Source organism: Lissotriton vulgaris, chromosome 5 (genome assembly GCF_964263255.1).
Source record: "Lissotriton vulgaris chromosome 5, aLisVul1.2, whole genome shotgun sequence".
Taxonomy (NCBI): domain Eukaryota; kingdom Metazoa; phylum Chordata; class Amphibia; order Caudata; family Salamandridae; genus Lissotriton; species Lissotriton vulgaris.
The window spans coordinates 1,467,136,171-1,467,149,444 of NC_141693.1; the positions used below are offsets into that span (position 1 = coordinate 1,467,136,171).

General features: G+C 46.0%; 1 protein-coding gene across 1 annotated transcript in view; it reads left to right on the top strand.

The window, feature by feature from the left end:
- The first annotated feature begins 3,193 nt into the window (after positions 1-3,193).
- Positions 3,194-13,274, top strand: part of RAB7B (RAB7B, member RAS oncogene family) — a 169,951-nt gene continuing 159,870 nt past the window's right edge. Inside the window, exon 1 of the mRNA XM_086923424.1 lies at positions 3,194-3,415. Coding sequence (XP_086779550.1) covers positions 3,404-3,415 — 12 coding nt within the window. The 5' untranslated portion in view covers positions 3,194-3,403. The remainder of the gene's footprint in view (positions 3,416-13,274) is intronic.

Sequence of the window (13,274 nt, forward strand, 5' to 3'; positions counted from 1 at the left end):
TTGATTACAAAATAAAATAACCTAAAGCCGCTTTGTAAATTCATCAGGTTTGAAGTTTTTGGGGCATCTCATTGTTGTATATCTGTGTCACGTGGCCATGTTTATTGCCGGCAGTCCCTCCCATAAAATGAGCAATTCGTTATTTACAGTGCTTGAGATTGATAAACAGAAGTGCAGGTACTTTGTACCAGAGTACCTGCTTGTTTCTGAGAAGTGCCGGAACTCTGTAATTAAAAGTATTACGTTTTTAGGTCTCGCGACCTATCGATGTGCGCATCGAGCGGAGCTGAATTCAAGTGGCGAAAACATCATGAAACCAAAGGGCTCTCAGCCCCGCGGTTTTCATGCAGTTCCCATGTACATGCACGCGCATCGCATGCAAGCCCAGCCTCTCGCATTCCCAGGCTCTCCGCCCCCATCCGGCATCAGGCTTCTCCTCCCCTAGCAGCACTCCTCCCACACCAGCAACTCCCCCCTCCCACACCATCACCTTCCCTCTCTCGCATTCACGCCCCCCCACCCAATTGTTTTTTTTCCGTGAAACCGAGCCAGAAGTACTGGAAAGCTTTACATGGGCACCAGTTACATTATACAGCAACTCCCCCCTCCCACACCAGCACCTCCCCTCTCTCACATTCACGTCCCCCCATCAGGCTTCCCTCCCAATCCGCCTGCCTCCCCTCGCGCATTCACGCCCCCCCACCAGGCTCTCCCGCCCCCATCCGGCTTCCCTCGTAATCTGCCTGCCTCCCCTCGCTCGCATTCCCTGTGCTTCTATTCTCCTGCAAACTAAAACCACTGAGTAAACAGTACCTATCACCTACATCGATCCCACCATGTTTCGGGTCTTGCACTTTTATTTAGAAAAAATTATGGTTTTCTAGGGGCTACAGTTCTGAGCTGCCTCCAACTAACCAATCGGATTTGCACATCTAATGACAGCAAGCACAGAAATTGAAAGTAGTTTCCCTACAACATATAGCAAATTAGCAAACCTGTTGGTAAATACAGCATGTATTTTACAAGCGTGTGCATGGAACCGAAAAAAGACCCACCCAATTGTTTTTTTGCGTGAAACCGAGCCAGAAGTACTGGAAAGCTTTACATGGGCACCAGTTACATTATACAACAACTCTCCCCTCCCACACCAGCACCTCCCCTCTCTCGCTTTCACGCCCCCCATCAGGCTTCCCTCCCAATCCGCCTGCCTCCCCTCGCGCATTCACGCCCCCACACCAGGGTCTCCCGCCCCCATCCGGCTTCCCTCGTAATCTGCCTCCCTCCCCTCGCTCGCATTCCCTGTGCTTCTATTCTCCTGCAAACTAAAACCACTGAGTAAACAGTACCTATCACCTACATCGATCCCACCATGTTTCGGGTCTTGCACTTTTATTTAGAAAAAATTATGGTTTTCTAGGGGCTACAGTTCTGAGCTGCCTCCACCTAACCAATCGGATTTGCACATCTAATGACAGCAAGCACAGAAATTGAAAGTAGTTTCCCTACAACATATAGCAAATTAGCAAACCTGTTGGTAAATACAGCATGTATTTTACAAGCGTGTGCATGGAACCGAAAAAAGACCCACCCAATTGTTTTTTTTTGCGTGAAACCGAGGCAGAAGTACTGGAAAGCTTTACATGGGCACCAGTTACATTATATAAGGTCACGTTCACTTGATAGTATGGATCTGCGCGTTAAGCACGTGCAGCTTGTCTTGCCGAAGGGTCAAGGGACGCAATCTCGGTAGGGTTTGTACTTCATAATTCCAAGGCCAATACCATTAGTACCATCACGTTGCGCAACGAAAGCAGCTGTATTGAGAGCCAAGCGTCATTTTACTTTACACTCTACATCATTTTATCGGTACCACTTTTGATTATTGTGTCGGATGCTTTAGTTGCTTATACCTGAACGAATTATAGGGCGAATACAAGAGGTTGGTAAGTGACAGAGGTACTAGGACCTGGCGCTCATTCATCGTAGCACTGCATTTCAAATAAAACCTATGCTGGGAATATATGTTTATATGCCAGAATTAGGAGGGAACTTCACTCTGCCTTATGTAAATATAATACCACCGAACTTCCAACTTGCCACTCACCCACGCAACGCCACTCACCCACGCAACGCCACTCACCCACGCAACGCCACTCACCCACGCAACGCCACTCACACATGCAACGCCACTCACACATGCAACACCACTCACTCAAAGCAACGCAACTCACTCCACTGACACATGCAACGCCACTCACACATGCAACGCCACTCACTCAAAGCAACGCAACTCACTCACACAACGCCACTCACACACGCAACGCCACTCATCCACGCAACACAACTCACACATGCAACGCCACTCACACATGCAACGCCACTCACACATGCAACGCCACTCACACACGCAACACAAATCACACACGCAACACAAATCACACACGGAACAACACTCACACAGGCAACGCCACTCACACAGGCAACGCCACTCACACAGGCAATGCCACTCACACACGCAACGCCAATCACACATGCAACGCCAATCACTCACGCAACGCCACTCACACACGCTACACCACTCACGTTGCCAATAGGTCTCGCAGTAGGAAAGTTGGAGCCATTACCATTGCAAATCACAATGCCTTTTATTTTTTTCATTTTAAAAACATAAAGGGCTTTGTCATTTACAAAACCAATAGCTCCAACTTTCCTACTGCGAGACCTATTGGCAACGCCAGTGCTTGTTCTTGAGAAGTGCCTGTACTCTCCCTCTCAAAATAAAAAGTGGCGGTACCCCGTCCCGGAAAGTACCGGCACATTTAAAGCACTGGTTATTTAAATGACGTTTAAATGGTGTTTGATTAGATGTACGGTGAGTAACTGTTTCATTATTTATTTTATAGTCAATATTCCCCTTCAAAGTAAAGCTTCCTGCGTTAGATTTCCGTCCGGTGGCATTATGAAAAACACATTTAAATATCAGCACATTCTGTAAAAAGAAGTCACGGTCTCTCAATCCTGAGCAAGCCTCCCGTGGGTGTATTTTGCCCGCAGTCCTGCGAGCGCGCCTGGCGGGCGGGACGGACCTGCTTGTGTTTGGGCCTGTTTGGTGCAGCCTTGGAGATCCGTGTAATCCGAAGAGGCGCTCGGCTCTCGTGAAGTCACGCTGGGACGGCCCCTTTCCCTGCCCTCGGACTGAAAGGCAGAGAAATAAACACAGCGGCCGGGTTGGGAAGGCGAGAGAGAGCGCGAAGCTCAGTCACAGGGAACTCCCGACCGGACCGCTGCCCTCAAACACAAAGTGAAAGCAAGTGGCAGAGGGCAGGAAGAGGCGATGGGCTCCCGGGAATAATTCCTTCCTGCTGCTGCGCGACTTTCCGTCACATCTGGAGTCCAGAAGAGAATGCCCCAGCCCGTAAGTTACTTTTTTCTTCCGTGTTTTCGCTTCATCTTTGCCCAGCCTCCCCTTCTTGCTGGGTAGGAGTGGGTTAATGCTGGGCGTTTGTTATGCCCGCATAGAGGCTTCCCTTGTTTTCTTTGTTATGGAAGAGGGTAGGCTCTCTCTCTCACTCTCTCGCCTCTTGCTTCCACAGACAGGCTCATTCACTGTACTGAAAGTATCCACCATAGTCCCCCCACTGCATTCCCCATCTCATTGTGTTCCATAAGCCGCTCAGCCCAATGCTGCAACCCTCGTGGTAAGGTAGCGTAGTGGGTTGATGCAATTGTGGCACCAATGTCCCGAATGTCTAAGTGGCATGTTTGAAATCCAGCCGGACTGACTTGGCGTTTCACCCTTGTGATGTTGAACAATGCCCGTGTTATTGACATTCAGAGTTCGAAACAAACGTTACATGTACAATAATGCGTGTGTGACTTGTATGGTTGGGACATCTGAGGACATATTTCACATGATGACAAGCTCTTTAAAACCCCACCCAACTGATAACTGTTTTTTTTTTTAAAGAGAGCGGGTTCATTATTTATTGTCTGGTTCTTGACAGCACATCTTTGCCACGAGTCACTTGTTCAGATCACTAATTGGGCAAAGGTCGCGACCTGTGGCCCAGGCCCCTGTGAAAGCGCAAGCGTCAAAAGCACCGAAGGCCACATGTCATGAGCTCTCGAGTTTCATTGGCTGGTAGGGTCAGAGGCGAATCAAGTGTGGCAGCAAGCACCCCGTGGGTAAAATGAGGCAGAACGTGTCAAAAGTGGCTGGCCCGGTGGTCACTGAAAGCCACATTATTTCACTGACTTGCTGGTGTTCTCTGCCTAACCTCCTCAAGGCGAGGAGACTTAACCTTTGCACCCAGGATAAGGACAGTCCTTGGGACAGGAACAATGGAAGTCAGAGGTCTACCCAAAGGCTGACACTTCTCAGGCGTCTGTATTTAATGTTTTCTTGGGTTCTCTGCGTTTGTGCAGAGGTTTGTGACTCACTTTATAAGGTGGCAGGCCCGTGACTCACTTTCTTTTAATCTAAATCAGGTGTATCCAACGAGTAGCTCGTGAGCACCCGGAAAGAACCTCTCCAGCTACCTGTGCTCATCCCAGCCTACTAATATAGAAGCTTTTGCTTGGTTGAATTCTTATATGTATACTAAAACTTAAAAGCACGTCCTCAAGATGAAAATGTGTGTATGTATATATAGAGCTCATAAGCTGATGTTTGGCAAAAATAGTTGCATTGTCAAAATGTTTTTAAAGATATTATTGGCTTGGGGAGGTTCATTACACATAATATGACCTTAGTGCCCGGGGGATTGTAGCTATGGCTTTTATGTATTTCCCATGTACAGTCATTTTAAATTCTCCAAGGATTTTTTTACATTAGTGCTGGACACCCAGCCTCAGCCAGTGATGTGATGACTGCTGACAATCTTGGATGGGATGGTCACTATTACATCACTAATATTAGCAGCTCGGGATGATTTCTATTGAACATAAGTAGCTCTTACTACAGCAAGGGCTGGAGACCCCTGATCTAAATAATGTGTGGCTGCTTACGTCTGGGTGGGAAATTGGTTGGGCCTGGATTTCTACTACATGCGGTTTCGAAGGCGTCAGAGCCACTGATGTCTGACTTAAAGCTGTGTCCAAATGCCTGTCAATAGAGAAATTGAACATGTCCCTGTTTCTGACCCCAAAGCCCCTCTTTTCAACTCTCTGATGCTGGGTTCTATGTCTTTTGCATGTCTTCAGCTGAGTGAGGCACAGAGGCATTACCCATATGACCAGCACACAACAGGACAACTTATGCAGAGTCACCTTATTTCAGTTGTGTTCCATGTCAAGGCAACCAGTCCATGGCTTGGCCATCAAGGCTTTCTAGCAGAGACGCTTTCAGGTGTGAGAAATTGCCCAGGCCCCCCTCCTTCCAGGGGCCCAACTGGGAAGGACACATGTGTCTTTATCTAGCACACCTCTGTCTATTTCCAGATTTCAGCCTCACTCCTCTCTGCCTACCGCTGCCTCAGAGTCTCTCTCGCTTTTCCCAGTGGCATCTTGAGGACGTTTGTGGGTTCTGTAAATACATATTTCAACAGTTTTTCTGTGCACCCCATTACTGAAAGTTTGTTTGGCATCAAGTGGGTTTCAATTAGCAGAAAATGGGCAGTAAAATTATGAACAGCAGCCCCAAACTATGTCTTACTTAGGGCCTTACATATTTTTAAGACTACACTCATTTCTACCTCTATTTATTTTAGCTTGACGCAGGAGTTAATGATCTTTTCCATGATCTCAGTCAGTGGTTCAGATTTGCAGGAATAGCAACAGGTGGGCCGATAACACTAATGTTACTTCCATGTGTTTGTAGGTATGACGTGCTTCTGAAAGTTTGGAAGTCAGAAATCATATCTACTCGGAGACAAATCTTTGTGAATCAAGCTCAGATTAGCAGTGATAGATGAAAAGTGGGTTGGTGGCTAGAACTCTTCAATGCACCTTGAACTGAACCAATTGTTAAGTTGAGTTTTATCATACAGAACTTAGTACCCTGAAGTTGCTGTCTTTATCTGCAATTATTTGTTCTGTGGGCGAAGCTGTGAATGAGTAGAGCACCTGCACTCCTGTACATTTCATGGCTACTTATTTCCCATCAGCCCTATCTCTCAAACAAGACAGCCAAGAAGCTGAGGTTGGCTAGAACTTGTTTTTCAAGTCACGTTGTTGGGCGGTTAATTTCAGTTCTTCATAAAAAAAGAGACAGGTTTCCCAATAGAGCATCAAACCACAAGTCTCGGTGAAGTACTGCTTGCTTCCGCGTGTGCTTTTTGTTCCTTTCCAGCAGCTTTCTTTTTAGGTCGAAGCCTACCAGAAAGCACATCTGTCTGGTTTGCTAAAGACATCTTGGGGACATTCTGAAAACTTCCCGGGGAATGCATTCCACCCATTGCTTACCATTGGTTTTGTGGTTTGTAACTGATATTTTTTGACTTTCTATTTGCTGGCTCTTTTTTTTTTATTCTGTCCAGCTTCCCGATTGTTCTACCACCAGACCTGCAATCTGTAAATAGGCCTAAAATCTTGTTTGTATCTTGTCACATTTGCTGTGCATTCAAAGACAGAGGTCAAATGTCAGACTCAGTCCTCCAATGGAGCTATGGCGGCCGAATCTAAGCGCGGGGGAGGTGCCGGCGATTCCAACTGCTGCCGCATAAGACGGCCGCAGATAAGAGTGCCTACCGCCACCCCCTACATTCGTGCCGCCTGGGGCGGACCGCCCCCCCTCCCCTTGCTATGCCACTGCTCTGACTTAAGAGTGAGAGGATTAATGTGACAATCTTGCTGGATACTGGGGGTAGGAAAGGGGTTTTTGTGGCACACAACAATGTTTAAATGAGCTGTGCAAGTATTTCAGAATTAGGAAAACAAATGAAGAACATTTTTTGTTAATTCCGAAGTCTGTTGAAAACAAATACTTTAATATGATAAAATAAAATCGATACACTAGGTGATGCCATTTCCACATATCGTTTGTGCGCTGTTTTGTTGTATTAGTAAAACTGTATGTCTGTGCACGTGTAATAGTCACGTCAGTTTCAAATGTGTTGTCTGTAATGGCAGTGTGCTACCACACCATTCATACTCCACTCTACGCCACTCCACTCTACTCCTCACCTCTCCATGCCACTGCATTCTATGCCACTGCACTCTACGCTGCTTCACTCTATACCACTCTACTCTAATCTGCACCTCTGCACTCTACACCACTCCAGTCCAGTCCACTCCACTCTACTCTGCACAGCTCCACTCTAGGCCAATCAGCACTACGCCACTCTGTAACACTGCCCTCTATGCCATCGTACTCTATGCAAATACACTCTACGCCAATGCACAATACTCTGTACCACTTTACTGTAAACCTCTGCACTGTACGCAAATCCACTGTACGCCACTTGATCTTCTCTGCACCAATGCACTCTACACCACTTTACGTCATTACACTCTACGCCACTTCACTCTACCTTGCACCACTCCACTCTATGCCACTTCACTCTACTCTACGTCACTGCACTCTATGCCATTGCACTCTATGTCACTCTACTCTAAACTACTGCACTGTAACCCAATGCACTCTACACCATTGTACTGTATGTCAATGTACTCTACTCTGCACCACTGTACTCTGTGCCACTACTCTCTACACTAATGCACTCTATGCCACTGCACTCTCCGACACTGATCTCTACGCCACTCTACTGTACACTACAGCACTATGTCCCCATGCACTTTATGGCACTCTACTCGGCACCACTGCACTCTTACTCCACTGCACTCTGCACCACTGCACTATAATCTACGCCACTGCATTCTACATCACTGAATTGTATGCAGCTAAATTGAACTCTTCATCAGTTCACTCTACTTTACTCTACACCACTCCACGCAACTGCACAATGATTTGCTCCACTCTACGCCACTGCACTTTACACCACTGCACTCTACTCTGCACAACTGCAATCCACACCACTCTGCTCAACACCACTCAACTCTATGCCTCTGCACTCTACAGCATTCTAAACAACTGCACTCTACTCTCCAACACTGCACTCTACGCCACTCCACTGTACTCTACTACATTCTATGCCGCTGCACTCTTTTCCACTGTACTTTGCATCACTCCACGTTATGTCACTGCACTTTGCAGCACTCCACTCTAGGCCACTGCACTCTATGGCCCTATACTTTTGTCTACACCACTCTACATCACTCTACTCTGCACCACTCTGCTCCGCGCCACTGTATGCTGCTCCACTCTATGCAACTCTGTTCTACACCACTGCACTCTATGCTACTCTATGCCACTGCACTCTAATTTACGCCACTGCATTCTCCAATGCTGTACTGAATGCTCCTGAATTCTATGCCGCTGCACTCTACCCCACTATACTCTGCAACACTCTACACCAGTCCACTGTACAGAAATCCAGTCTACTCTATGCCATCCCACTGTATGCCACTCTACGTGACTCCACCCTGCTACTCCTAAACATAATACTCTACGCCACTCAACTCTGACACTCTACTCCACTCTTTGCCGTTCCACTCTTCGACAATTCACACCACTCTCTTCTACGCCACTAAATGTTAGCCATGCTGAAAAGCAGCCACACTAATGTACAGAATGGCTAAAACACATTGGCAATACTTCGTCCATAGGCTTTGCCAATGCTTGTTACATACCTGAACTGTCCTTAGATGCAGCCAACTGCCACGCTGATTAGAAGCAACAAAAGACTCTCTGGCTCACAGTTGTTATTCACAACACAAAATACCCAGATCCCAGTGACTTGAGATGCAACAATCTGTTTTAACAGTCAGAAAGCTCCAGGTAAGGAATTACAGGAAGATGCAAGCCCTTGCTATACACTGAGGGTGCAATTTGCCTGTACCCACAACCCAAGAGGCAGTAGCTAATCTGCTAGAGGGTAATACACAAAAACGTTTACAATTTTAATAAAATAATCACCTTTTTAAAAAAGACTGGATTTGCACAACAGTTGACCAAAACCACACAGCGATCCGTTACATAATCTTTTTAACTGACCGCACGGCGATAATTTGCACATGTGCATTAGATCGAGTTAAGAGACTATTTGGAGGGCACAATAGTCGATCTCTGATAGCACCCAAAACTACATCATGACCAAGTCCAGACAATTAGGACCCAAAGCAGGGCATTAGGCATGAAGAATCCTCATAGTTGTAGAAGGTCCAGTTAAAAGGACCATCTGCGGGGCACGAGATTTAACCTTTAACAGCCCCAGCAAACCGCATCATGTCCAAGTGCACAACTGCACCGTAAGATACTAACATTCAATATACAGTTCTTTGAGCAGGGACCGGGAGGCATATCAGAATTTTCATTGACCACTTAAGGATGCCAAAGCAAGTGGCAGCTATTTTATTTATCTGGTGGCTCATAAAACAGCTTGTCATCGAGCCATACCCCCAGATTATTTAAAACATGAACAGGAGAAGGACTGACACCCATAGTAGATGATCACTCAAGAGCATGGGAGAAATTTTCCCATCAGTAGCCATTCTGTGCCGCCCTTTTTAACATAATATAGCTTCTCCTTACCCAGGAGAAAAAGTCCACAGCCTACAGGTATTCTCAAGGCTGTGGCAAACCTTTACGTAATGTGTTAACAAATGGGAGGTGCAGAAAATGTATAAATATTAGTGGCAACTGAATAAGCAGTGCAAGAAGTGTACGTGAAAGTGAATTAAAATTGGATAGGACTGAGTATATGCTTAACTTTAATATTTCTTCTCAGCTCTTCCAAATCTAAAAATGTGCAAGAACAGATTTAACAAAATATCTGTGAGCAATGACGGTCATTGCTCACAGATATTTTGTTAAATCTTGCCACTACTATTTATACATTTTCTGCACCTCCCATTTGTTAACACATTACGCAAAGGTTTGCCACAGCCTTGAGAACACCTCTAGGCTGTGGACTTTGTCTCCTGGGTAAGGAGAACCCATATGATGTTAAAAAGGGCGGCACAGAATGGCTACTGATGGGAAAATTTCTCCCATGCTCTTGAGTCTAAGTTCACATATATTTTGTCACACTTAAGTGCACATTTGGTTTTCCACTTTCCACAGTGAACTAACATCTTGTCGTGTCGAGGTCTGTCTTTACAGTTGAGCTTCACTTTTTTGCCTGACACCTAGATATAATTTTCGTTGTGATTATTGTTTTTGGGGCATGTATCTAGATACGGGTCACTAAACTTGCCCTCGGACCCTCTTCCCAATTGTTGTGTTTGATACCCATAGTAGATGGCCACAGATACAGACACCACAGGTAGGTGCCCACCAGCTGACCCTCTGTCTTGTCCCCATTCGTTCATATTCATCCTGGATGAAACTTGGGAAATGCAGGTGGAAACAGATTCTGCCTTGTAGTTATCCTTAAATGATAGAGATACCACAATTAAACGTGTGTCATCTGCTTACGAAAAAAATGTTGACCCATGAAATTCTACAATCTAAGCTAAAAATTTCATATAGAGATTGAAGAGAAGAGCGCTTAGGGTGGGACCCTGCTGCACCCTGGAAACTAAATGGTGAGATTTGGACCTGTGATGGTGTGAATACATCTGAAATTTGCGGTCACGTAGGAAATAACTCATCCAAGCCAGGACTGTGCACTGCACAACCATATCCCTTAGTCTGGAAAGCAGAATGGTGTGGGTCACTGTGTCGAATGTGGCACTGAGATCCAGAGAGATCAGTGCTGCAGCAGCACCCACCACAGCTGACAACGCAGGCATTCCGTAACACCGAGGAGGGCAGATTCAGTCCTGTAACCAGTCCTGAAGCCTGATTGCAACGGGTGCAAAAAACCATATAGTTCGATGTAGGATGAAAGTTGCAGGTTAACATGTTTCCCCAACACCTTGGCCAAGGTAGACAAGAGCGATATAGGCCTATAGTTTGACCTTAGGAGAGGGTCTAGATTTTTTTTTTGTGAAGGTGCAACTAAGGCTCAGAAGTTAAGTGAATTGCTCAATGACTGGCAACCGTGCGAGGAGGAACCTCAGAAGGACATTAAACTTGCTTCAGAGGCGTATTTGGAATGGTGCTAGTCCAGTCAGAAGGGTTCTTAACAATTTTTGACCGCAGTGATCTTATCTGAGTAAAATTTGGCTCTAGCAATGTTACATTTTTTTTCTGGTAATCTTTTAAAGCCAATCTGTATCTTAATTTTATTCTCATATCCGTTCGTTTTTCACCATCCTCTTTCCACACTTTTACACAATGTTTTAAGTTGGTGCAATGAGTCATTGCAGCATGGGGCAGGGTGAAACATTTGATGATTTTTTTTTTACTAGTAGTGGGAACTAACACATCAAGTGAGATTCTGATCCAGGAGTCTAAATTATGAACCTCATTATCTACTGACTGAGTCAGTTAGGGACAATTGACTTCAAGATTTAGAATTAAGGGTAGGAACATTAAGCTTGGACCAGCTCTTACCAGAATATGTCATCAGATTCTCTCTCTTGTTCTGGCCCCTAGTTGAACAGAAAGGAAGAATGGGACTTCAAAATGATCAGCCCATGGCAAAGGGAAAGGCTGCTCAGTCTGTAAGCTACGAAAATTGGTGAATATAGGATCCAACATATGGCCAGCAATATGAGTGGGGAAGTTTGTAATGAGATGAACATTAGGAACCGCAAGGACTTCTATTACAGAGGAAGCTGTACTGCAATCCACTTTGTCAAAATGGATGTTAAGATCACCCAAAATAGTCAAATTAGATAACGTAAAGATAGATGATGCGACAGCTTTGGAAATACTAGAGCTCCAACTGGTCGCATTGCCCAGTGGGCGATAAATGAAAGCTCCCGACTAGGTGCAGTTCTTAGTCAGTAACAATGAAAAAAGATGAGCTTCGCAATCAGGGATTCTAAGCTTATCTTTTTACACATAAAGTATTCTTTAAAATAATATCAGTACCAGGAGGGGCGTGGCTTGGACGGCAATGTGGAGAGTTGCCTGAGTCCGGAGCTCCACTACACCCCGATTCATTAACGGGATAAAAAGCGAGACATCTCCAACTAAACGGAAACAGAACCATAACTTCGGCAATCGGAGGACAAAGCGCATCGAAGGGCAGCACCGAAGGATGCCACAAAGAGCCAGAAGCTACAGAAAATCACTCCTCCAGTAACCGAGCGGGAGAGCTGGGTTGGTAAAATGGCGCCTGAATGAATTTACGCGTAACAGCGAGCGAGGACAAATCGAAGACAAAGCGCCAACCGGAGGAGCCGCGCTCACCTGCGAGGTCAGTGGACAAAACCCCCAACGAACTAGCGCCCCTGCACCGTCAAAGATCACTGTTGCCCCACCATCGGGGGGTACGATCGCAAAGGGTGAAACCAAAACTGAATCCCGTCTGGGGCACCCCCTCTAACCATCAGCACGCTAAGGAAAGCCGGTGTCCCACCAGGGAGGACACAAGGTAGATGATTGAAATCGAAACTGCAACACAAAAACAACAGGCCAAATAGAGGCAGCCCAAGCCCGCCATAGCACAGCACTAGCAAGAACCACAAAAACAACAACAACAAACCAGCACTAATAAAGCGTGGTCTAGTTGCAACAATTCAAGAACCATCCAATCCAACAAACAACTCACACAGACAGACCATACAGATCCAAAACGCAGCAGTAATTACACCCATGCAGAGCCTAGGGTGCGCCCCGCACACTGTAAGCCATGGCAGTGAATAGCACTACTGCACTGGAGGCTGACCTAAAGATTGTCTCCCTCAATGTGAAAGGTCTTAACCATCCGATCAAAAGAAAGAAAGTACTAGACTACCTGGCTAAGACTAAAGGCGATATTATCCTACTACAGGAAACAAAACTCTCCAAGGAGGACGCGAGCAAGCTTAGGGCGAGATGGATAGGTCAGGTAGCCTGCTCACCAGCGGTGGGCAAAAAGTGAGGAGTCAACACCCTGATTAACAATAAATCCAAGATTACCATTGAGAAAGAACAGTGCGACAACGATGGGCAAACACTGATCACTCAGCTAAAAAGAGGGGAAGATACCTTACTGGTAGCAAACATATACGCACCAAACACAGACGACATAACATACTGGGAGGGGCTAATGAGGGAAATAGAGGCAATTCACTCAAACAACATGACTGTGCTGGCAGGCGATTTCAACCTAGCTCTCGACCACACCCTAGACAGACAATCAGTGTCCCAAGCGCAACCTCCTGCATCCCATAGTATTCTA